The sequence below is a fragment of the Hoplias malabaricus genome, chromosome 13, assembly GCF_029633855.1.
Source record: "Hoplias malabaricus isolate fHopMal1 chromosome 13, fHopMal1.hap1, whole genome shotgun sequence".
NCBI lineage: Eukaryota > Metazoa > Chordata > Actinopteri > Characiformes > Erythrinidae > Hoplias > Hoplias malabaricus.
Genome location: NC_089812.1, coordinates 21,911,291 through 21,936,549, shown reverse-complemented (window position 1 = coordinate 21,936,549; position 25,259 = coordinate 21,911,291). Strand labels below are relative to the sequence as shown.

The 25,259-nt window shown below is 45.2% G+C and overlaps 1 protein-coding gene across 1 annotated transcript in view; it reads left to right on the top strand.

Moving 5' to 3' along the window:
- LOC136665017 (uncharacterized) overlaps positions 1 to 25,259 on the top strand; it is a 32,199-nt gene extending 6,940 nt beyond the window's left edge. The window contains exon 3 of the mRNA XM_066642561.1: positions 22,243 to 25,259. Coding sequence (XP_066498658.1) covers positions 22,262 to 23,818 — 1,557 coding nt within the window. The 5' untranslated portion in view covers positions 22,243 to 22,261 and the 3' untranslated portion in view covers positions 23,819 to 25,259. The remainder of the gene's footprint in view (positions 1 to 22,242) is intronic.

Genomic DNA, 25,259 nt, shown 5'->3' with positions numbered 1-25,259 from the left:
TCCGAGAACGAGCACGGATAAAAGGAACCGAGTATGGACAGAGGGCTCTGTGAATATCTGTATCTGTGTACAATTAGCATTGTATGTTTATGTTTCCATGGCAAAGAGCATTCAGTGTTTATTTTTAAAATTGCTCTAAAATGATTGCAAATTCAGCAAGGTGTTCTTTACATGCACATAATAAAGCAGAGGTGTGAGGAAAGCGTCATGTCCAACAATATGATGAAAGCATGTGGTTGTAGGGGCTACTGCAGACACGCCGACCTAATTCACACAGAACTAGAGCGTCCAGGCCCTTTAGAAAACAGCGGAGAGAAGCTGGTGTTGTGCACAGGCATAGGGGAGAGAGCACTCAAGCTATTATTTTGTTATATAGCTTCATTTCTCATTAGCGACTTTCCTCAAAACCCTTGAAGTAATTCACAGATTTTGAGTGGAAGCAAATTTCCATGAGACATGGCAGTCGTTCATGACTTTATTCGAGTTGATGAGATTATCTCACCCTCCACAGAACACACAGTAAGACCCTGGTCCAGTGATGATGCCGTCTGCTGTTGCCTTGTAGAAGCCAGGCTCCTGTGCAGAACGTACTTAGACTTTCCGACTGGGATTGTAATCGGATACAGGTGTTTTAAAGGCTGTTTTTCTTCTGTTTAAGGGCATGTTTAAGGGATTATCCCCCTTGTTTATTCTGATAAGAACTGTATTCCGAATGGCCCTTAAATGGACTACACTATTCCCACTGAAGTGAATACGAGGATGTGTTCTATTCTGATTGAGCTATTAATCTGGTTATTAAAGGATTGTACGTAAACAGCTCGACCCCATGGATCTGAAAGGAAGTGGAGCCGAAGAGAAGAACAACTTTGCTCAAAGAGAAAAAGAACTGTGCTCAAGGGCCCCTCAGCCATGGATTGAGGAGGAAGACAGTTCTGTTCCTTCACTCCTACTGCCGCCAATTTTCCTGCCGCTCGTGGGATTTGAACCAACAACCAGTGAAGGACTGGCGCTGCCTCCTGGGTGTGTTCCTGTCTTGCGCCCAGTGATGCTGGGTAAGCTCTGGACCCACCGCCGCCCTGAACTGGATAAGGGTTACAGACCCTGAATGAATGCTACAAGGGTCCTGACTGGAACTGAAGGGTGGTCTCTGAGTTGTGCGCAGTGCTGTCTGCTGTGGAAAAGAGAGAAAGTGTGAGAGGAAAGAGAGGGGGAGATTACGGATGCAAGTGGCATTAGACTAGTGTGTCTTTAGTGCAAAGTGGGCAGGGAGAGATACGGATCAGCTGCTGTAAAAGCAGCAAACTAGCCTCACTTTCTCGTCCCACACAGAAAATAAGAAGATAAACTAGCACCCCACATAAGCTCAGTGGAGCAGAAAGGTATGGGCATGGGCAGAGGTGGGCGAGGTCGTCTCGGTTTAAGAGTGTCCCCCACTCTTATAACAACAGGAATACATGAACGCACCTCTGAGCTCTTTCAGTCCCGAGAGAGGGAGCTGTGGTCATCTGTAGAGCATCTCCATCGTCTCTCAGAACAGGAGCCGAGGTGTGGACCATTCGGGTTTTACTTTCTGGGTCATTGTGGTCTAAAATAAAACTGCAGCTTCAGAGTCAGTGGTGCACAACAGCACCACAACAACACACTCATCCTCACGTCACACACAGGAAAGAGGGTAGCAGTCAGAGGAGAGAGAGAGCAGATGAGCGCCCACACTTCAGGAGAATTAATGAGGTTTATGAGGTTCCTGAGTAGATTAGAACAAACACCATCAATTTTTAAATTGAGCACATGCACTTGAGGAAATGTCACTGGCTTCTGCTCACCTCTGGGTTGGGGAACAGTGGCTGTTAATGGAAAATAACATGGACGCTGTATGGCAGAGTTAATATTGTCCAGAGCAGACTCAGGAGCTGTGTTTGGACAGCCTCTGCCTTCAGGGACAGAGGGAGAGAGGAGTGTGTATATATCTATATATTTATTTTATCTGTGTGTTGTGCGTGCATGCGTGTTTATACACACAGACACACACACACATACACACACACTGATCAATCTTAACATTATGACCACCTCCTTGTTTCTACACTCACTGTCCATTGAAGGATGGGGAAAAAGTAGAGAATGAAGTATACAGAGCAACAAATAAGTATAAAATTACAAAGTACTCCTGTGTGGTCAGTGGATCGGAGAGAATAGACAGTGGAGTGGACAGGACATGGTCATAATGTTATGACTGATCTGTGTGTAAAACGTTTTAGGCGCCTGAGAAAATGAGATTATAAAATCTATTTGTCTGAGCTGTAAGAAACAAACATTCTTTAAAATTGAAAAAAGAAAAGAAAAAAAGAGCCCGTCCCCATTATTCCAGTGAGTGTGATACTGTCTGTGTGTGTGTGTGTGTGTGTGTGCGTATGTGTGTGTGTGTGTGTGTGTGTGTGTGTGGACTTTCTCTCACAGTCCAGTGTTATTTGAGGTTATCGTCCAGTCCCTAGTTTTAACCGTTGATAAATACTTCCTTGTGTTAAATGAAGTGTGCTGTTGATTTAACAAATCCATACAATCAGCAGAACATCTGGAAACATACTTTGTTCTTCACTCGCTCACAACACAGCGTCTACATTTTGACACAAAACCTTTTTTCTTTAATATTAGACAAGCACCTCATTTACAGAGAACGTACCTGTTTTAAATAATAAATGAGGGAGTGAGAGAGACAGAAATGTAGAGACAGCTTGAGGAAGAGTGAGACAGGTGTAGGGAGGGATGTATAGAGAAAGAGAAAGAGACTGATGAGGGTAGAAGATGGGGGAAGTTAGGGAGAGAAATAGAGTATAATGTAGAAAATGATGCAGTGGAAGAGAAATGTAGCGGTTGGTTGAGGAAAAGAGGCAGGTGAAGAGAGAGAAAGATGATGACATGACACAGAGAAGAGTATAGACAGAGAAAATGGGGTGAGAGAAACAGAGAGAGAGAGGCCATCTCTCCGTGTCTGTCAGCAGTGAAAGAGATCAGTGCCCTGCAGCCACTTCCAGATACTTGTGTAAAACCTGTGACACTTCCTCTACACAGTGGCTCCGCTGCATGTTTTGAGAGTCGTGAGAATTAGAAACACATGTCCTTCATGCGTCTCACGTGTGTCTCCTCACTTATTGTACACAGCAGGAGCAGGTACGGCCAGAGTGTGTTTTTCCTTGCCACTGTCGCCTTCAGCTTGCTTGCATTGGACTTTGATTTAAATGTTCTGTTCTGAAACTGTGAAGCTGCTTTGTGACAACGTCAGTTGTAAAAGGCGCTATACAAATAAATTTTGATTTGATTTGATTTGAGTGTGGGGTAGAAAGCGCTGGAAGACCTTCAGCAGCCGCCAGGAACTGATTAACCTCGCTGTCCTCTTCTGCTTCGTTTCCGTTGTCTTGTTAAGGGAGTACATTGATGTTGGCCTTCGTCCGCAGGGCCATCCTAAGCCCCCAATGACAGACAGTGTGTGTTGTTCATGTGTAAGAAACTAAAACAGCATATTGTTACAGAAGAAAAGACAAGAACCATCCACTCTCCAGCTCCACTGCCCACAAAGGAGCACTCTGTAGTTCTACAATTACACACTGTAGTCCTCCTATTACTCTGCATAGTTGTTAGCTTCTTTTCTCTCTGTTCTTCAACGCTCAGGACCCCCACAGAGCAGGTAGGGATCAGACACAGCAGTGGCTGCTGAAGTTTTTAAACCCTGTGTCCACTTGCTGTCCACTCTGAGACACTCCTCCCTCGTTGGTCCACCTTGTAGATGTAAAGTCAGAGACAGTAGCTGCATCTGTTGCTGCACAGTGTGTGTCGGTCGTCCTCTAGTCCTTCATCAGTGACATAGGACGCAGTCGGCTGGATGTTTTGGTCGGTGGACTGTTCTCTGTCCAGAAAGTGACACAGAGGGGTTTAAAAGCTCCAGCAGCACTGCTGTGTCTGATCCAAAATTGATGTAGAAACAAGGAGGCATCTTTAATGTCGTGGGTTTGCATCCCACCCATCCCCCTCACCTCCCTCTCTCTTCTAGGACGGCTCTCTCCTGCTGAGTGACTGGGGGATCCGGCTTCCGTGCCCAAACCAAAACAGAACTCCTCCCCAGGCTCCTCAGAGTTCACCTCCCCTGTTTCAGGCTCCGTGCTGGGTGTGGTCCACATTCACAAATCAAATTTTTAAAATGCCACACACAGCCAAGTAATGAATCACTGGAGCTGTGATTCTGTTGTAGCTAGCAAAGGAAACATAAGAAGCGTACCATTAGTCAAATAGCTTACTTTTTACTCTAAGAGGGTCGGCCCAGACAGAGTCAGTTCAGCGTCAGTGCAGCAGCGTGAGCCAAAGGAAGAGGAAAACAACCCTGGCATCTTTTTTTGTGAATTTATACAAACCTTCCATGTTCTGGAGAGTTTTTTATGAGCAAAGGCCTGAAATGTTACGGGGTTTTGTTTATTTATTTATTTTTTATACTTAAACTTATAAATTGCCCATAAATCTTACCAAAACGGCTTGTTCGCAAAATGAGTTAGCTTCAGTGTTTATGCATTATGATACTATTAATAGATATAATTCATTCATTCATTTATTCTAGCCCTTATCCAGTTCAGGGTCATGGTGGGTCCACAGTCTACCCAGAATCACTGGGCACAAGGCAGAAACACACCGGAGGAAACCCACACAGACACAGGGAGAACACACCACACTCCTCACAGACAGTCACCCGGAGCGGGACTCCAACCCACAACCTCCAGGACTCTGTAGCTGTGACAGAGACACTACCTGTTGCTCCACTGTGCCACTTTTATCAGTGTCAGAATAATTAATGACATTATACTGAAAAATTGCTGAAACCAAGAGTGACTCTGAAGTATTTTTACCTGAAATGAGTCGATTAATGAAGAGTCATTCATTCATTATCTGTAACCGCTTATCCAATTCAGGGTCGCGGTGGGTCCAGAGTCTCCCTGGAATCATTGGGCGCAAGGCAGGAATACACCCTGGAGGGGGCGCCAGTCCTTCACAGGGCAACACAGACACACTCACACCTACGGACACTTTTGAGTCACCAATCGTCCTACCAACGTGTGTTTTTGGACTGTGGGAGGAAACCGGAGCACCCGGAGGAAACCCACGCAGACACAGGGAGAACACACCAACTCCTCACAGACAGTCACTCGGAGCGGGAATCGAACCGCCCTAATGAAGAGTTTTGTTACAGAACTTATAATAAGACGTTGGAGCCGTAATAATCGAGTGAAAATGTAAATGGAGGACTTTTATTTTCACTGGAGTCATATTTTACCTTGTGTGATCTGTACTTTAACTCAGTACGCGATTTGTGTACTTCACCCACCACGGTATTTAGGAAACTAAAGCCACGTCCTGATGCTGGACCTAAACAATCGATTCTGTAGATTTATTTTATTTAAATTAATAAATAAATGAAGGTTAAAGCACATGATTTAACACAAATAAATAGCAGTAACCCTTGAGCCGAGTGAATGTTTAACCGTAATACAGAAATAATGTGTGTTTCTCCACTCTCAGGAGGAGGATTCTGAGCCAGACTATTTTCCTGTGCATTTATCAGTCTACTTTTTAAAAATGAGCTTCGCCCAGTTTTCTTCTTTCATAAAATAAATGTGTCAGAAATATTTGGTTTGAAACATTGGCAAAATCAAAACATCAGGCTGATGCTGTTAAACTTTAAAAAGAAAAAATAACTGCATCTGAAGAGGTTTTAGAAGGTATTTAACATTCATCAGAGTTTGGCCAATCAGAGGAAGCCAAAAAGTGTACAACAACCTCAACTGACCGACCAGTCGTGCCCTACACGCAGCGCTCAGAATTAAAGCCAGATATTCTTGGTTATTAAAGCAGACCAGAACACAATACTGGACCTGGAAAATCACCAATATCTTCCCCAAATTGTTCAGGCCTGGTGTCTCCTGGTGCCACATTGGTCCAGTGTGTGAGGGAGAAGAGTGTATCAGCCCCTTCATGAGCGTCTCAGCGCAGCGAGTAGCCTGTGAGTGATGAGTGCTCTCCCTTTGATCTGAGCGAGCTGCTTTTGGGGGGAGTCTGAGTCTGTACAGTGTTGTTTTTTTTGAGGACTGCTGTGTCGTTCTGTAATGTCAATACCAGCTGTGTGTCTGCGCCGGGGGCAGATGGCACTGAGTAATTGTAAGGTGTGCTATTCACAAATGGGATTTCAGTATGGCCACTGATTTATGTGCAGTGTTCACAGAGCGGAGGGAGTATTATTCTGAAAGGGAACTGTGTGTTTGTATGTGTGTGTTAAACATACACTGTAGCTTTCAGGGAAGGCTTGCCTTTTGTAAGGGTGTGTTTTCTTTGGACGGGGAATACACGCGGTTGGCAGGCACACACACGTGCAGAGGCAGTGGCTCGGTGACAAACAGAAGCACTTTATCTCCTGCTCCATTTACAGCAATGATGCGCTCCATTAGGCCTGAGGGCCGAGCAGTCGCAATGCTCCCAGGCTTTATACAGGTGTGTGTGTGTGTAAGTAAATGTTGTTGTGTTCAAAAGGTACAGAACCTTAACCATCAGCTCTGACCTCCGTTATAGTTTTAGAGAGGCAGGTCTGGGACAGGTCCCTGGTTTGAAACAGAGGGCAGGGGATTGAAGGAACAGTGCTGTCTCCTCCCTCAACATCCACGGCTGAAATTCCCTTGAGCAAGGCACCAAAGCCCAACTTGCTCCTCAGGCACTGGGATGGCTGCCCACTTCCCTGGGTGTTCGTACTCACTGCCCCAAGTGCGCCAAGTTGTGTGTGTGTGTGTTTGTGTGATTGGATTTCAGGAAACAAAAGGAGGGTGCACTTTAAACAAACCCTACTATTATTATTATTTTATCTTAAAATCACAGCTTCAAAATCATTGTGATGCTCCACTGAGCTGTAAGTGGGAGATAAACCTCTGTCATTGTTACTCCAGGCTCAGCACCGCAGAAACTGCACTATGGAATTATGTCCTCGGGACAATGCTGCAAAAGTGAATTATAGTGTGCAACGGGAGAAGGAGCCCAGGGGCGAAAATACTAAATCTTACCTAGTGCTCCTTTAAGGGAACGGTGAGGAGAATTCTTTTGTCATTAATTGCATGTAGATTGTGGATGCTTTATACCATAAACCACATGTTTCCTGTGGCTGAACGGTGCAGCCAGCCACTATAAAGATCAGGGATGTTGTGCTGAAATGGGGCGGCCTGTTTTCTGTTGCTTCATTTTATCGATATCTGTTCATCTTGAATTTTGAAAAGGTTGATCTAATCTGGAGTCTATATGCCTGTGTGACGTGTTGGGACATGAAGGGGATTCACTGCTGCGCTCTGCTCAGACATGAAGCTCAGAATTAAAGAGTGGTCTTAATGTGACAGGAGTCTGACTGCAGTAATCTTCACCTGAGGAGACTGATGCTGCCATTAACACTTAGTCAAGAGAAGAAATACATTAGCTGGGAATAAGTGGGATCTAGAGTCTCAACGTTAAATCCAGTGGAGATAAACACACACTTTCAGACACACACACACATACAGCCCATTATACTGCTATCTTACACACACACACACACACACACACACATACACAAGCAGGCTCACTCAGCCGTGTCTTCTGTCTCCTGCCTCACAAACTCATGACACACAACATAAAAGCAGCACAGAATCTCCTTATCTTCCACGCTCTATAACCTCACTACAAATGCACTCACCCATATACACACACACACACACACACACACACATTTGTTTTCATGCATTATTGTGCCATTGCACAGACTTCCATTCACTTTGTGGAGATTTATTCTTATCATTTCCAAAAATACTTCTAGTCTAACACTAACCTTAACCCTTATCCCAGTGAACCCCCCCCCACCCCCCCCACACACACACACCTGTGCACACACACACACAAACCCTTTTGCTTCCAGACTCCACTGACATTTAATGTTCATTCATTCATTGCCTGTAACCCTTATCCAGTTCAGGGTCGCGATGGGTCTGGAGCCTACCCAGAGGAAACCCATGTAGACACCGTGAGAACACACCAAACTCCTCACAGACAGTGACTTGGAGAAGGGCTCAAACCCACAACCTCCAGGTCCCTGAAGCTGTGTGACAGAGGCACTACCTGCTGCTTTAACCCAACCCTAATCCTAAACCTAACCATAACCTTAAACTAAATCCTTACATCCTTAATCCTAATTTAAAACACCGTAGTCTTCACCTTAAAATTAACTGATTTACTTGGTGGGGGCAGAATTGTAATCCGCATAAGGAAGAGATAAATAAACACCCCATAACATGGGTGTGTTTTGGTAGTATATCCCTGGCACACACACACTGTGGTTTATACCTGCAAACACCATTCCTATAACAACCACAATCTGTGATCTTCCAGAAAGAAAACACCACAACAGAGGTCTGCCACTCCGCCCACATCTTAACCTCAGTACTTTCTTCAAATCAAAGCTAAAAGTGCTTCTTAAGTCCAGAGTGAGGTTTGAGATTTCAGATTAAATATGAATCCTGTTACTCAGAGTTTTGCTGCCTCTGTAAGGACGAGCCTGAATGAGCTGCGGGAGAGTTCAACACTGTGGGGAAATGATGTCAAAATCTTCCACTATTTTCTCCTGACACACTGACCGCTGCGAGTCGGGAGACATGGACCACACAGCGGTTAACTGGCCACTGCTCTGTGAATAACACTCCTTATTCTGGCTTCATTTGATGCACAGCTCTGTGGATTTAAGCCAAGTGCAGATGAGATTGTGGAGGAGTGTGAGTTTTATGAGGTTTATGAGTCTCTGAAAGATCCAACTTCATGCATAAACCAGTCTTTAAAGCAGGGGTCAGAAATATGCGGTCGGAATCTGGACCCAGACACTGGACCTGGACCTGTAACTGATAAACTATTAAGAGCTGTTTAATTTTGAACAGAGTGTGTGTTTGAAGTGGTGTGACTCTAGCCGTTACGGTTTAGGTTTAGTGCTCCAGGAAACTCACAGACTAATCACACGTGTTTCTGCATATCACACGTGAGGCTACTCAGCCAATCAGATCTCTGCATTAGCGCTGTGAGTCGGATGAGTGACACACACAGGGCAGGGCTCCAGACGCCGCTGTTCTGGGGTCAGTAAAACAGCCCAGAGAGATAAAAGCTCTTTTGGGACACTTTCAGGACGACATTGTTGTGTGAGTTAAAAACAGAAACTTTAATAAGAAGGGAACGATTACGGTTCGAAATTCTCATGACGCTGAACATGGATTCTGTTTACTGATAAAGTCCCGCCCTTCAGCAATAAGAGCCAATCAGATTACTGTTAACAGGTACAGTCCCGCGCTCCATCAATAACAGCCAATCAGATTGCTGGTTATGGAAAAGCAGTAAAGTCAACTGCAAGTACAAAATCATTAAGGACTTTATGTAGTTTTTTCCAAATCAATGTTTTATTTGTAAATTGTATTTGAAGGGGGAAGGGGGTGTGAGCTGTGTGAGGAGGAACTGAGCAGTGTTTGTGTGCAGAGGGCTCCGGGAGAACAGCTCTGATGGTAAACAGGAAAAGACAGCGCTCAGTCGATGTAATCATCTTTCATGTCATGGCAGGAGTAGAGGTGTATATGTGGTCGTTTACTTAACAACACCATGTACAGGGTAGACTGTGTGTGTGTGTGTGTGTGTGTGTGTGTGTCAGAGAGAGAGAGAGAGAGAAAGTGCTGTCTCCTTCTAAGCTAATGCCAGACCCCTTATGACTTTCTTCCCCTTCGTTCAGACGGGTGATCTCTCCATGCCCCGCCCACTTTCTCCACTTCAGTTCATAGTGTAATTGCAGTGATGCAATTACATCTGAACGAAGAGTGATATCGGTGCAGGGACAGTTTTGATGCGGGACCTGGTCTTGCGCTGCTGCTATGAGTCCCGCCTCCCTCCCTGTATCTCTTAATGAATTTCTTTCTGACCCTTTCATGCTTTATCTCTCTCTCCCTCTCTCTCCATGATCTACCTTGCCTGGGGATACCCAGGAAGAGCCACATCACTGACATTCTGAGCATTCCTTCTCTCTCTCTCTCTCTCTCTCTCTCTCTCTCTCTCTCTCTCTCTCTCTCTCTCTCTCTCTCTCTCTCTCCCTATCTCTCTCTCACTCGCTCTCTTCCAAAACGACAACAGCAGCAGTAGCCGTGACGGATGATTGACACCTTGCCTTAACACAAATTCGTTTGACTTCATCAGTGGAATTCACCAGCAGCAAGATCCCCCCCCCAACACACACACACACACACACACACACACAGAGGCTCCTTGAGCTGCCCCCTGGTGGTTTTTGTGAGCAGAGAAATGCCAAGTATGTTATGGAATGCACTTGTATTGGAGACATGAAAGTTACTGAACTAACAAGACATGGATGTAAACAAAAAAATAATTAAGTTAAAAATAGAATACAAAGAGTAAAGTCCAGATATGAAAGGCAGGTGACGGCCTGAAGGAGGCGAACATGAGCAGAGGTTAAGCAGCAGAAAAAATAGGTACTGTACAGGTGCATTATTGTCACTAAACGTCAAAACAGTGTAGGTTACCTTTAAAGGTACAGCAGTGGTGTTAAAGTCCAGTTGTGTTCTCTAAAGGTTCATTACAGAAGGAGAGGAGGATATGTGTAATCTTAACTGTGTAAATTATAAAAAAGGGGTGATAAGTCCTAGAGATAAAATGGAGCATATGAAAACTTAAAAATCTACAAATATTATAGCATATGGTACAGTTATGTTTTCTAACTAAAGGTATTGGACATGTACATAATCACTGGATTAGGAACAACAACCTTGTATCTATACTCATTGTCCATTTTAACAGCTCCACTTACCACACAGGAGACTTTCTAGTTCTACAATTACAGACTGTAGTCCATCTGTTGCTCTGTATATGCTGTTACCCTCAGTAACCCCCACAGGGCAGGTGTGATGTGGTGGTGGATCATGTGGTGGTGTGTTAGTGTGTGTTGTGCTGGTGCGAGTGGATCAGACACAGCAGTGATGCTGGAGTTTTTAATCTAAACCCTGTGTCCACTCACTGTCCACTCTGTGAGACACTCCTCACTCGTTGGTCCACCTTGTAGATGTAAAGTCAGAGACAGTAGCTCATCTGTCGCTGCACAGTGTGTGTCAGTCGTCCTCTAGTCCTTCATCAGTGACACAGGGCGCTGTCGGCTGGATGTTTTTTGGTCAGTAGACTATTCTCAGTCCAGCAGTGACACTGAGGGGTTTAAAAACTCCAGCAGCACTGCTGTGTCTGATCCACTCGCACCAGCACAACACACACTAACACACCACCACCACATGAGCACAGAGTGTAGATCTGATGCAAACTTGACTCTTCACTCCGTGGCCTCCTCTAAGCAAACATCTAAATCTCCCTCAGTCTGAAAGACCTTGGCAACTGACTGCATTTCTCTCTCCAAATCCCTCGGCTCTCTTCACCTCTTCTCTTGACCCCGGTTTAAACATGTGGAAATATTATTCCACTTGGAGCTGGAAGGCGTCTGACTTACATTTTTAGAATTTTACCTTTAGAATTTGAACTGTGCTGCCCTTAAAGGAGCAGTGATTCGTTATCTTCATACTGACATTTTGTGGCCTGGATGTGTCAGATTCTGTAATAAATACTTTGTAAACCAGAGTTTATTTACCTTTCTGTGTACTGTCCGGAGAGTCTGTGTGTAGTGTGTTCTCCCTGTCTCTATGTGGGTCTCCTAAGGGAGCTCTGTTTCCTCTCACAGTCCAAACACACATTAGTGGGTGGAATTACTGTGCGGAATTGTCCACAGGTGTGAGTGTGTGAGTGACTGGGTGAGTGTGTGAAACTGTCCACATGTGTGAGTGTGTGAGTGACTGGGTGAGTGTGTGAAACTGTCCACCGGTGTGAGTGTGTGAGTGACTGGGTGAGTGTGTGAGTGACTGGGAGAGTGTGTGAAACTGTCCACATGTGTGGGTGTGTGAGTGATTGTGTGAGTGTGTGTGAGTGACTGGGTGAGTGTTTGAAACTGTCCACAGGTGTGAGTGTGTGAAACTGTCCATAGGTGTGAGTGTGAGAGTGACTGGGTGAGTGTGTGAAACTGTCCACAGGTGTGAGTGACTGGGTGAGTGTGTGAAACTGTCCACAGGTGTGAGTGTGTGAGTGACTGGGTGAGTGTGTGAAACTGTCCACAGGTGTGAGTGCGAGAGTGACTGGGTGAGTGTGTGAAACTGTACACAAGTGTGAGTATGTGAGTGAATGGGCGAATGTGTGAAACTGTCCACAGGTGTGAGTGCGAGAGTGACTGGGTGAGTGTGTGAAACTGTCCACAGGTGTGAGTGTGTGATTGACTGGGTGAGTGTGTGAGTGACTGGGTGAGTGTGTGAAACTGTCCACAGGTGTGAGTGTGTGATTGACTGGGTGAGTGTGTGAGTGACTGGGTGAGTGTGTTAAACTGTCCACAGGTGTGAGTGACTGAGTGAGTGTGTGAAACTGTCCACAGGTATGAGTGTGTGAGTGACTGGGTGAGTGTGTGAGTGACTGGGTGAGTGTGTGAAACTGTCCACAGGTGTGAGTGCGAGAGTGACTGGGTGAGTGTGTGAAACTGTCCACAGGTGTGAGTGTGTGAGTGACTGGGTGAGTGTGTGAAACTGTCTACAGGTGTGAGTGTGTGAGTGACTGGGTGAGTGTGTGAAACTGTCCACAGGTGTGAGTGTGTGAGTGACTGAGTGAGTGTGTGAAACTGTCCACAGGTATGAGTGTGTGAGTGACTGGGTGAGTGTGTGAAACTGTCTACAGGTGTGAGTGTGTGAGTGACTGGGTGAGTGTGTGAAACTGTCCACAGGTGTGAGTGTGTGAGTGACTGAGTGAGTGTGTGAAACTGTCCACAGGTGTGAGTGTGTGAGTGACTGGGTGAGTGTGTGAAACTGTCCACAGGTGTGAGTGTGTGAGTGACTGGGTGAGTGTGTGAAACCGTCCACAGGTGTGAGTGTGTGAGTGACTGGGTGAGTGTGTGAGTGACTGGGTGAGTGTGTGAAACTGTCCACAGGTGTGTCATTAAGGACTTTATGTAGTTTTTTCCAAATCAATGTTTTATTTGTAAATTGTATTTGAAGGGGGAAGGGGGTGTGAGCTGTGTGAGGAGGAACTGAGCAGTGTTTGTGTGCAGAGGGCTCCGGGAGAACAGCTCTGATGGTAAACAGGAAAAGACAGCGCTCAGTCGATGTAATCATCTTTCATGTCATGGCAGGAGTAGAGGTGTACATGTGGTCGTTTACTTAACAACACCATGTACAGGGTAGACTGTGTGTGTGTGTGTGTGTGTGTCAGAGAGAGAGAGAGAGAAAGTGCTGTCTCCTTCTAAGCTAATGCCAGACCCCTTATGACTTTCTTCCCCTTCGTTCAGACGGGTGATCTCTCCATGCCCCGCCCACTTTCTCCACTTCAGTTCATAGTGTAATTGCAGTGATGCAATTACATCTGAACGAAGAGTGATATCGGTGCAGGGACAGTTTTGATGCGGGACCTGGTCTTGCGCTGCTGCTATGAGTCCCGCCTCCCTCCCTGTATCTCTTAATGAATTTCTTTCTGACCCTTTCATGCTTTATCTCTCTCTCCCTCTCTCTCCATGATCTACCTTGCCTGGGGATACCCAGGAGGAGCCACATCACTGACATTCTGAGCATTCCTTTCTCTCTCTCTCGCTCTCTCTCTCTCTCTCTCTCTCTCTCTCTCTCTCTCTCTCTCTCTCTCTCTCTCTCTCTCCTATCTCTCTCTCACTCGCTCTCTTCCAAAACGACAACAGAGTGTGTGAGTGACTGGGTGAGTGTGTGAAACTGTCCACAGGTGTGAGTGTGTGAGTGACTGAGTGAGTGTGTGAAACTGTCCACAGGTATGAGTGTGTGAGTGACTGGGTGAGTGTGTGAGTGACTGGGTGAGTGTGTGAAACTGTCCACAGGTGTGAGTGCGAGAGTGACTGGGTGAGTGTGTGAAACTGTCCACAGGTGTGAGTGTGTGAGTGACTGGGTGAGTGTGTGAAACTGTCTACAGGTGTGAGTGTGTGAGTGACTGGGTGAGTGTGTGAAACTGTCCACAGGTGTGAGTGTGTGAGTGACTGAGTGAGTGTGTGAAACTGTCCACAGGTATGAGTGTGTGAGTGACTGGGTGAGTGTGTGAAACTGTCCACAGGTGTGAGTGTGTGAGTGACTGGGTGAGTGTGTGAAACTGTCCACAGGTGTGAGTGTGTGAGTGACTGGGTGAGTGTGTGAAACTGTCCACAGGTGTGAGTGTGTGAGTGACTGGGTGAGTGTGTGAAACTGTCCACAGGTGTGAGTGTGTGAGTGACTGGGTGAGTGTGTGAAACTGTCCACAGGTGTGTGTGTGTGAGTGACTGGGTGAGTGTGTGAAACTGTCTACAGGTGTGTGTGTGTGAGTGACTGGGTGAGTGTGTGAAACTGTCTACAGGTGTGAGTGTGTGAGTGACTGGGTGAGTGTGTGAAACTGTCCACAGGTGTGAGTGACTGGGTGAGTGTGTGAAACCGTCCAAAGGTGTGAGTGCGAGAGTGACTGGGTGAGTGTGTGAAACTGTCCACAGGTGTGAGTGCGAGAGTGACTGGGTGAGTGTGTGAAACTGTCCACAGGTGTGAGTGTGTGAGTGACTGGGTGAGTGTGTGAGTGACTGGGTGAGTGTGTGATACTGTCCACAGGTGTGAGTATGTGAGTGACTGGGTGAGTGTGTGAAACTGTCCACAGGTGTGAGTGCGAGAGTGACTGGGTGAGTGTGTGAAACTGTCCACAGGTGTGAGTGTGTGAGTGACTAGGTGAGTGTGTGAAACTGTCCACAGGTGTGAGTGTGTGAGTGACTGGGTGAGTGTGTGAGTGACTGGGAGAGTGTGTGAAACTGTCCACATGTGTGGGTGTGTGAGTGACTGTGTGAGTGTGTGTGAGTGACTGGGTGAGTGTTTGAAACTGTCCACAGGTGTGAGTGTGTGAAACTGTCCATAGGTGTGAGTGTGAGAGTGACTGGGTGAGTGTGTGAAACTGTCCACAGGTGTGAGTGTGTGAGTGACTGGGTGAGTGTGTGAAACTGTCTACAGGTGTGAGTGTGTGAGTGACTGGGTGAGTGTGTGAAACTGTCCACAGGTGTGAGTGTGTGAGTGACTGAGTGAGTGTGTGAAACTGTCCACAGGTATGAGTGTGTGAGTGACTGGGTGAGTGTGTGAAACTGTCCACAGGTGTGAGTGTGTGAGTGACTGGGTGAGTGTGTGAAACTGTCCACAGGTGTGAGTGTGTGAGTGACTGGGTGAGTGTGTGAAACTGTCCACAGGTGTGAGTGTGTGAGTGACTGGGTGAGTGTGTGAAACTGTCCACAGGTGTGAGTGTGTGAGTGACTGAGTGAGTGTGTGAAACTGTCCACAGGTATGAGTGTGTGAGTGACTGGGTGAGTGTGTGAAACTGTCCACAGGTGTGAGTGTGTGAGTGACTGGGTGAGTGTGTGAAACTGTCCACAGGTGTGAGTGTGTGAGTGACTGGGTGAGTGTGTGAAACTGTCCACAGGTGTGAGTGTGTGAGTGACTGGGTGAGTGTGTGAAACTGTCCACAGGTGTGAGTGTGTGAGTGACTGGGTGAGTGTGTGAAACTGTCCACAGGTGTGTGTGTGTGAGTGACTGGGTGAGTGTGTGAAACTGTCTACAGGTGTGTGTGTGTGAGTGACTGGGTGAGTGTGTGAAACTGTCTACAGGTGTGAGTGTGTGAGTGACTGGGTGAGTGTGTGAAACTGTCCACAGGTGTGAGTGACTGGGTGAGTGTGTGAAACCGTCCAAAGGTGTGAGTGCGAGAGTGACTGGGTGAGTGTGTGAAACTGTCCACAGGTGTGAGTGCGAGAGTGACTGGGTGAGTGTGTGAAACTGTCCACAGGTGTGAGTGTGTGAGTGACTGGGTGAGTGTGTGATACTGTCCACAGGTGTGAGTATGTGAGTGACTGGGTGAGTGTGTGAAACTGTCCACAGGTGTGAGTGCGAGAGTGACTGGGTGAGTGTGTGAAACTGTCCACAGGTGTGAGTGTGTGAGTGACTAGGTGAGTGTGTGAAACTGTCCACAGGTGTGAGTGTGTGAGTGACTGGGTGAGTGTGTGAAACTGTCCACAGGTGTGAGTGTGTGAGTGACTGGGTGAGTGTGTGAAACTGTCCACAGGTGTGAGTGCGAGAGTGACTGGGTGAGTGTGTGAAACTGTCCACAGGTGTGTGTGTGTGAGTGACTGGGTGAGTGTGTGAAACTGTCTACAGGTGTGAGTGTGTGAGTGACTGGGTGAGTGTGTGAAACTGTCCACAGGTGTGAGTGTGTGAGTGACTGGGTGAGTGTGTGAAACTGTCCACAGGTGTGAGTGTGTGAGTGAATTGGGTGAGTGTGTGAAACTGTCCACAGGTGTGAGTGTGTGATTGACTGTGTGAGTGTGTGAAACTGTCCACAGGTGTGAGTGTGTGAGTGACTGGGTGAGTGTGTGAAACTGTCCACAGGTGTAAGTGTGTGAGTGACTGGGTGAGTGTGTGAAACTGTCCACAGGTGTGAGTGACTGGGTGAGTGTGTGAAACTGTCCACAGGTGTGAGTGTGTGAGTGACTGGGTGAGTGTGTGAAACTGTCCACAGGTGTGAGTGTGTGAGTGACTGGGTGAGTGTGTGAAACTGTCCACAGGTGTGAGTGCGAGGGTGACTGGGTGAGTGTGTGAAACTGTCCACAGGTGTGAGTGTGTGAGTGACTGGGTGAGTGTGTGAAACTGTCCACAGTTGTGAGTATGTGAGTGACTGGGTGAGTGTGTGAAACTGTCCACAGGTGTGAGTGCGAGAGTGACTGGGTGAGTGTGTGAGTGACTGAGTGAGTGTGTGAAACTGTCCACAGGTGTGAGTGTGAGTGACTGGGTGAGTGTGTGAAACTGTCCACAGGTATGAGTGTGTGAGTGACTGGGTGAGTGTGTGAGTGACTGGGTGAGTGTGTGAAACTGTCCACAGGTATGAGTGTGTGAGTGACTGGGTGAGTGTGTGAAACTGTCCACAGGTGTGAGTGACTGGGTGAGTGTGTGAAACTGTCCACAGGTGTGAGTGTGTGAGTGACTGGGTGAGTGTGTGAAACTGTCCACAGGTGATTAGTATGAGCAGCGGCACATGAGGCATAGGTCACAATACTCAATGCTCAGACTCCCCCCACCTTTAAATGAATCCAAGGCATGTTTGCCTTTTTAATCATGGTTACACCCCACAAAGTAGCATCATGCTCACTGCCTGAATTATCAAACTTGCACTCAACACCATTTGTGTTGAGTAATCTTTAATAAAATTCTGGTTTATGAGACTGTTGTCTATTATTATGGATGAAATTGAGGCTTCAAGACGTCTACTAATGTTTTTTTTAATCTATTGACTGGTTTAATAGAGTACATTATGTTACAGGGTGTAAGAGACCATATAAGATGCCTGTGCTAAGCCAAACACAACATTACAATTAGAATAAGACATTTAACAATATGAGGTTCAGTAGCTATAACACAGCCTGGCTCACACATGCACAAAATACTCTTAACATTTTAGTTGTTTTCATTTCTGCTTCTTTTTGTATTAACTCTTTTCTTTTTTGAAGAATGTGAAGAGGTAATTTTGTGGAAACCATCAGTGTGCTACTTTCTGAAAGTATCCAACATAAAAGGTCCCACCTCCTCCTTTCAGCCCTCCTTCCAATGCCAGCCTACAGTCCCTGAGACAGAGTGCTTCATTTTCTGTTTCTGTGTTTGTGCTCTTTCTCTGTCCAGCGGAGCAGGATGTGTGTTCCCTGCCATTCTTGTGCATCTTGAGCCCCATTCGGATTGGATTCGTTTTTCAGGGGGTTGTCTGTAATAAATATTTTACATGGCTCCTCTCCAGTAAAACTGTCGCATCTGGACTGCGATGATAAACTAGAGGATGAATGAGTTGCACGTTCCTGAATTACAGCCCATTGTAACCTGATTATGAAGATACAGAGATGAAGTTAATGAAAATGTGCATATTGTCTCCGTGTTTGTGGATGTGTAGTTTACTACATCATTTGAATGCAGCAGCTGTCCTTCACACTGTGTGAAAGTTTCATGAAGAATGGACCAATAGAAATGCTCCAAAATCTTTTAACATTGACTTCCATTGAACGTTAAGAAGGTTTTTTCCTTCTCCTGTAAAAATGCTGTTTTGGGAGATGCATGTTTTTAATTGGTCAGCAAAGATACCTGAATATTAAAGTAGCACTATGTATCTGCAGCTGCTGTAATAATCACTTCTTTAATCAGCCTGCGTCATCTCCTTTTCCTCATTAGTTTTCTTCTTCTGATGATGCTGTCCCAGGTGAAGTCCAGAGAACTTTTAACACCTTACCCCAGTGCCTGGTTCAGTAACTCTAACATTTCTGTATTGTACATCTCTGAAAATGTTTTCTGGGATTATTTGTGAACATGTGTGCTTAGAGGCTAAATAAAGAGTGCGGAAGTGCCCAAACTTTGATTCAATCCAACAAGAGGCATCCTAAAGCTGGCCGATATGGCCAAAATACGATATAATTTCTATAGTGATATAACAAATAAAAAAGCCACAGAAAAGCAGCCAAGAACTGAAAGCAACATGACAACATCATCGAACAGCAACCTTTTGGCTTTGTCAATATTAATGTTTTGAAACTAACTTAAAAATGAGGGCAGTGAACTGAGCAGTGCCCTCTAATGGCCGTCGGTCAGTGACAGGTGCTGTAAATAATGTATATTGAAATTTTGTAAATGTGTTTAAAATCATATCATTGCTACTGAAACATTTTATATTGCGATAAATATTGATATTAATTTATTGTCCAGCCCTAAGGTATCGGGGCAGGTTTAAAATGATAAGATAACAGCTGAGTTCAATAAAAACAGTAAATAATTTGGCTGTAATTTTCTCAGGACGTCGGGGAAAAAAACAAAGACATGGTTAATTAGGACAGAAATATATTTCCAGAAAACTCCGGTAAAAGAGAAGTACTCCAGGTCCCTGAGTAAATTTAATCCCAGCCTGATAGGGTTTAACTTGCTAGCTTTTAGCAGTATGTGTGCAGAACGTTGTGAAGGACTGTATCTGCGCATATGAGTAGTAGTAGTAAGAGTATGAGTAGTAAACGTGTAGACTACATGAGGGTAGGTAGTGAGTTTGATAGGTAGGCTTTCCCTGAGTCTGCTGCTCAGTTAGTAATATTATTTTTTTATTATTATCAGAGCTTTTGAGTTATTGATTGCCACCAGGATATAAAGAGTATTAAAAATATATAAGAAACATGCTTCAGAAATAAACAGAAGTGGGTTTTGCTGCCGGTGGCCAATCAGTGCAGCGGGGAAAGGGCTGTGTCATGACACAAGCCCCAAGATGAACCCATGGCGTGTCCGGAACTGCACCCTATTCACTATTTAGTGTCCGTAATCAGTTCCCTATAATAGTGAACTGTATAATGAGTAATATGGAGAATAGTAAATAGGGAGCCATTTAGGACACAGCATCAGTGTGAGAAAATGGCAGAGAGACCTATAACTGATATTTCAGCCTTTCCTGTCCTTCACACGTCTCTGTACGATTACAAACGCAGTATGGAGGAAGGTGTCTGGACTTGTCTGTACTTCTTTTTAATGAAGTGGGAAGTGCTGACATGGGTTTACTCTTTTAATTTATTCAGTATCTAAATATGAAGTCACCAGTATCAACTTACACTCATTTGGAAAAATAACGTATTCAAATCACGTATGAATGTTCAGGAGGAGATAAAACATTGATTAAAAAAAAGAAAAAAAATATAACCACAGTGTCGCATTTGCACAAAGCATCTGACTCCAACTCTACGCACACTTGCTGGGGGCAGAAAGACCTGCTTGCCTTTTGAAGTGACACACCCTGAAGTGGCCAACAGATGGTAAAGGAAACATGTCGCTTCGCTGCTGTGTGAACAGTGGCGGCTCCTGCCAAATCTGTCAGGGGGCGTGGGGCAATGGTTGTGATGACAGTTTGTTCAGTGGGTAAATTAAGAGCTAGCCATCTAGACAACTGGCACATTGCACTGTACAAATAATCTAATCAATAACTAACATTTAAGAGTTTTATTTTTGCGGTCACCTCATGTAGGAATACCGTCAGTAACCACTAGGTTCATAAAGCTTTCTCTTTATCTACAGACTGTACAGTGTTTGTGGAGATATTTATCCAGGGGTTCACTATAAAGGTCTTCTATAATAAAGATGCTTTGCCTCTACAGCAAATCTACAATCAGCTGTGGTCATAAACAAATTAACTGCCATTGAGTAGCCCTCAGATATTTTGAAGAGAGACCAGTGACTCATAAAATTCTGTACATTTTTCATGCTTCAGTCTTCAAATATATTATTTTATGTGCAGGAGTTCCAGAATAAAGAGTATTGTGAAGTTTACTGAAGTCGTACTGACCAGATCGCTAGCTGCTCTCTCTACATGGCTCTGGCTGCTCAGGGGATCTGTACAGGGATGTGCCCAAAATGAATCAATACCCTATTCACTATATACTTCACTACATAGTGAGCAATGTAGGGAATAGAGTAGGGGTGCATTTGGAACACACCACACCTTGTATATGACGAAAGTACGTTGGGGCGAGCTCCCGGAACCCACTGAGAATGAACTGAAGGCTCTGCAGCTCAAAAAAAGAGCCTTAACATGAGAGTCTATGAGAGGAGCCTGGGGCGATTTTCCACCATCTTCATATTGCCCAAAAAAGAGGCGGGACTGTACAGAACAACACCTGATGATGATTTGACTGTGATACTTAGAGGTGGGACAAACTGTCTGACAGAGCTTGATTAATACAGAGTCATGGGTTTTTACTGTAGTAGAATGAAATTTTAAAATGTTCTCCCTTTCCCTTTTGGTGGTGTGTCGCCCCATCACCTTCAGGAAAAAAAACACCCCTGAGTGTGAATACAGACTTATGACCCAGATTTGGCCTTGAATGACAGCATTGACTCAGGGTGAGTCTGGCTGATTTAACTCAGCCACAGCCCCACCTTTTATGGGCCAGGTGTTAGGTGTGTTGTGGAAATCTATATTTGGGACACATCCGGACCTCACAACACTTGCCAGTGCCGTGACAGGTTTGGCCCGAATGTGTCTGCTGTGGGTTTATTCTTTGTAGTCCACTGTGTTAGTGTTAGCAAGCAATATTTAGCTCTCCTGACTGGCTTTTAAGCCAGTGGGTTTGTGAGAGGCTGTATTACATAATCTGTAGCTGTCATGGTTCAGATGTAGAGCAAAGATATTTAACCCTTTATCTAACCAAGACCTGCAGACAAGTCTGAACTTACTGACCCACTTCTGTAACTTGAGGATTACTCAGCTTGCATAGTGTCCACATAGTACATATCCTAACATTTGGTCATTTTCTTTTTTGGAGGTGCAGTATGAACTAAACCTAACTCAAGTGCCTTGTTTGACTCAAGTTGGTAAAAGGCTCTTTTAATGCCCTTCCCAAAACCTTCTTGCACATGTGTGGCATGCAAAGACATTCATGAATTTACAAAGCCTTGGACGCTATAGGAGTTATTCAAACCCTGAAGCTCAGGCTTGAAGAAGCCTCACTTACATTGTCTGAAAAGACTGCGGCCATGCTGCATGTTTATCTCATGGCACTGGCTTAGTGTGCCTTGCCAAGTTATGCAGCTCCTTGGAAACTATTAGGCCTGAACTTAACAGACAAGTATTTAAAGAAGCCGTAGCACTGTAAAATCACAACATAACAATCTGTATTTTCTTTCGCCAAAAGCAGGACAGATCCCATGCTCAGATGGTTTATTCTCTGACAAATAATGTATTGTGTGTTCACATCTTGAAATAGTCTAGTCCTTGGTTTAGGCCTTGGCAATATGTGTAGAATTACCACCGTAAGTAGCTGACTTAGCTGTGTTTGTTTCCAAAGTTTTCTTGTTATTCCACTTACAGTTTTGTTGTTTTCTTCCCACTGGTGTGTGCCAGAACTGTAAGGCTATAGCCATTTAAGCTTTATGGTTATTGCACCTTTTTTTTTTTTTTGTCGGATGGAAATGTGCCCAGATTTTCTCCGACAAATAGCATTTTATAGCAACATTTTAAAACCTCCGTCTCCTATGTTCCCTCGCTCTCTTTTGACCTCTTTCTCTTTTTTTCCAGTTGATACGTCTTGGGAGTGATGCACTGGCTTCCCCTGGTTGCCATGGTGATCGCCTCGGCCCTGCTCTTCCTTAGATGTCCTTTGCCCAGGCTTGTTTCCACAACGATGGAGCCTGGCAACAATATCAGAACCAGTTCGTCTGTGGGCTATGACTCGGACGACTCTCATCAGGACTTCAACTCCAGTGCCAACAACACAGAAAGCGCTCCACATAGAACTGCAGACACACACAACCTGAAGGACAACTTGGCAACTTCTTCATTTAAGGAGCCTTTATCTCAAAGGAAGCAAAGCCAGGAGACACTGGCAGCAGGAGGACACTCAGCAAGGACAGGAGATCGAGCAGGCCTCAGACCCCAAGGACTAAAAGGTCAAGTGGATACCGCTTTGCAGGACATTCACCTTCATATGGACTACAAACCTCAAGGTGTCCGGTTTCGGGAGGATGGTATTTTTGAGGGAGCTGTTGCTCGAGTCAGGAAGAACATGTTGAAAGAAAGGGACAATGACAGAACCCGGGGTAGGATCACCCTGTCGAAAGACAGGGACAAAGGAATTCAGGGTAAGAAGACATTGCTACAAGATAAGGTTAATGATGGGACTAAAGATAAGAAGGTTGCTTTGGAAGATGGGCATAATCAGAAGACTTTGCTGAAAGATCAGGACAGTGATGGAACTCAGGACACAAAAACCTTGCTGAAAGACCAGGATATCCAGGAGAACTCCATGGTGAATCAGCAGCTGCTAGACTTGCCCCCTGCATATGGCTCTGATGAAAAGGGAAGCAAAAGAAGTTTGATGCCCACGGAAGTTTTGGACTTGGGATTCAATGAAGCCCTGCAGGATGATGAAGAACTGCTGCTGCTTGGCTCCAATCCCAGAGTCCTGTTTACCACCTCCCCTACAATTCCCAAACACCCTCCTCTTCAGCTCCTTCTGGAGTCAGGCCTCTTTCCTGGGGAGGAACAGGAAAAGGATGAGGATGAAGAAGAAGAGCACAGCATCAGGGATGTCGACAGGACAAAGTCGGACAATGCTGCCGTACCAAGCCACGCCAGTGACAGTGAGTTCTACAGGAACCTGCTGCTGGGTCTCTCAGCTACTGTCGAACCCTCGCCATCAATTTCTTCCCAGAACCCTCGCAACGTGGCTCGCCACAAAAGGCATGCAGGACTGGAAGGACGGGAGAGAGCTGCATGCGAGTCTGTCAGCAAGTGGACGGACAGGAAGACGGCCACGGACTTCAGGTCGCGAAATGTCACAGTGATAGACTTTGAGACCAAGAGGGGCAAAATGAGTCAGCTCTTCTATGAGACCAAGTGTCGTGAACCTAAAAACAGCGAGTTGTCCGGGGAGCATGGCTTGGCTGGGGGGGAATGCCTGGGAGTGGACAAGAAGCACTGGGTGAGCGAATGTCGGACTAAAGATGCGTACGTGAAGGCGTACGTGAAGGGCTTCACCACGGAAGGCCAAGTAAGAATGTTCTGGACCTGGATCCGCATAGACTCATCTTGCGTGTGTGTTCTGAAGTCGAAAACCCACAAGAACCAATGGCAGGGACAAGGGACCAGATGAGAGGAAATCTCTGTCCATCTCTCTCCGTCTTTCTCTGTAGGCAGAGGGAAAGGCAAAGACTGATGAATACAAGATACAAATATACAAAAAATACAAAGGCGTAGCTACTAGGGATGTCCCTATCAGTTCTTAAAGATCTGTATCAGACCCAATCAAGTTATATGCCACTGAAGGGAGGTGACATAAACAGGTGTTATCCATGACTCGCACAGCTGAGAAGTGTTCAGACTGTTGGCAGAAAGGGACTAAGTTAAAGTAGAAAATAAATTGCCCCAAAATTGCCCATACCGGTGCACTCAAAACACTGTCTGTGTTTATTGTGCTGCAATCCCAATCTTTTTTTAATGCAATATTACCTTAGTATTTCAACATTTCTTATGAAAATTTACACTGAACTCACTTTCATGTCTACATTTGAGCTTAAACTTATTAAATGCTGAAACAGGCCAGTAGTGTGTGTTCCTGCCTTGCACCCAGTGATTCCAGGTAGGCTCTGGACTCACCAAAACCCTAAACACAATGAAGCAGCTACAGAATATGAATGAATGAATGTGTAGGCTAGGTTCACACTTGACAATGTAAATGTTGTTATTGACAAAAAGAGAACAGAACTAAAATTGAATTGCAAAGTGACTAGATTGTATGCAAGTATGGGCAGCTTACCCCCATTTTACTGTTAAACTTTGAAGTAACTGTTAGTTTAGCATAAGATGCATAAATTGGACTTTGTTTTTAATACGTTAAAGAGCAATCAGTTGGGTTTTTTTAACCATCAAAAGTAAATATTTATAAAACATTTTCCCATGAGTTGAAGATTCCAGTTTATGCTCCATGGAATGGGTCCCCCACATGGGGTTGCCATGCTTTTCAAAATATCCAGAACAGATCCTCTTATATGTCCATGCCACTAGGGGTCAGTAAAATGACTGTGTAATGTATGAATATGCAAATCTGAGATTACTATTTGTGGCAAATTCCTTGTAGCTACAGCTGTGAGACCGATGCTGTTTCTATGCAGACAGTGTTGGTCTGCCACTCTCGTTCCCTCGAGTCTACATCATCTGTTACTCTGTAGGCCAGTGTATTTACTGCAGACATTAAAAGGACTAGTTTGGCAAATAATCAAACATGTGTAGTTGTCCCTTCGCAGGGTTGGATTCTTACGCCCCCTACAGTCACCAGAGTTTGTGGTCTCTGACAAAAGTCAGGCTTCAAGATGTTTCTGCAATGTTGTCTTCATCCCCATTTTTTTTTCTTAATTTTTTCTTAACTATTAGTGGTGAACAAATCCATCAGGAATGTTGCTGTAAGGACTGATGGACACCATCAGGAAGAAGCTATTACAGGTTAATGTGATCAGATTTTCAGCAGGAATGTGTGTTCCATTGCTTGTTAGCACATTAGCTGCAGTGCTAAACTAAAGAAGCATGAAAGTGTGGGC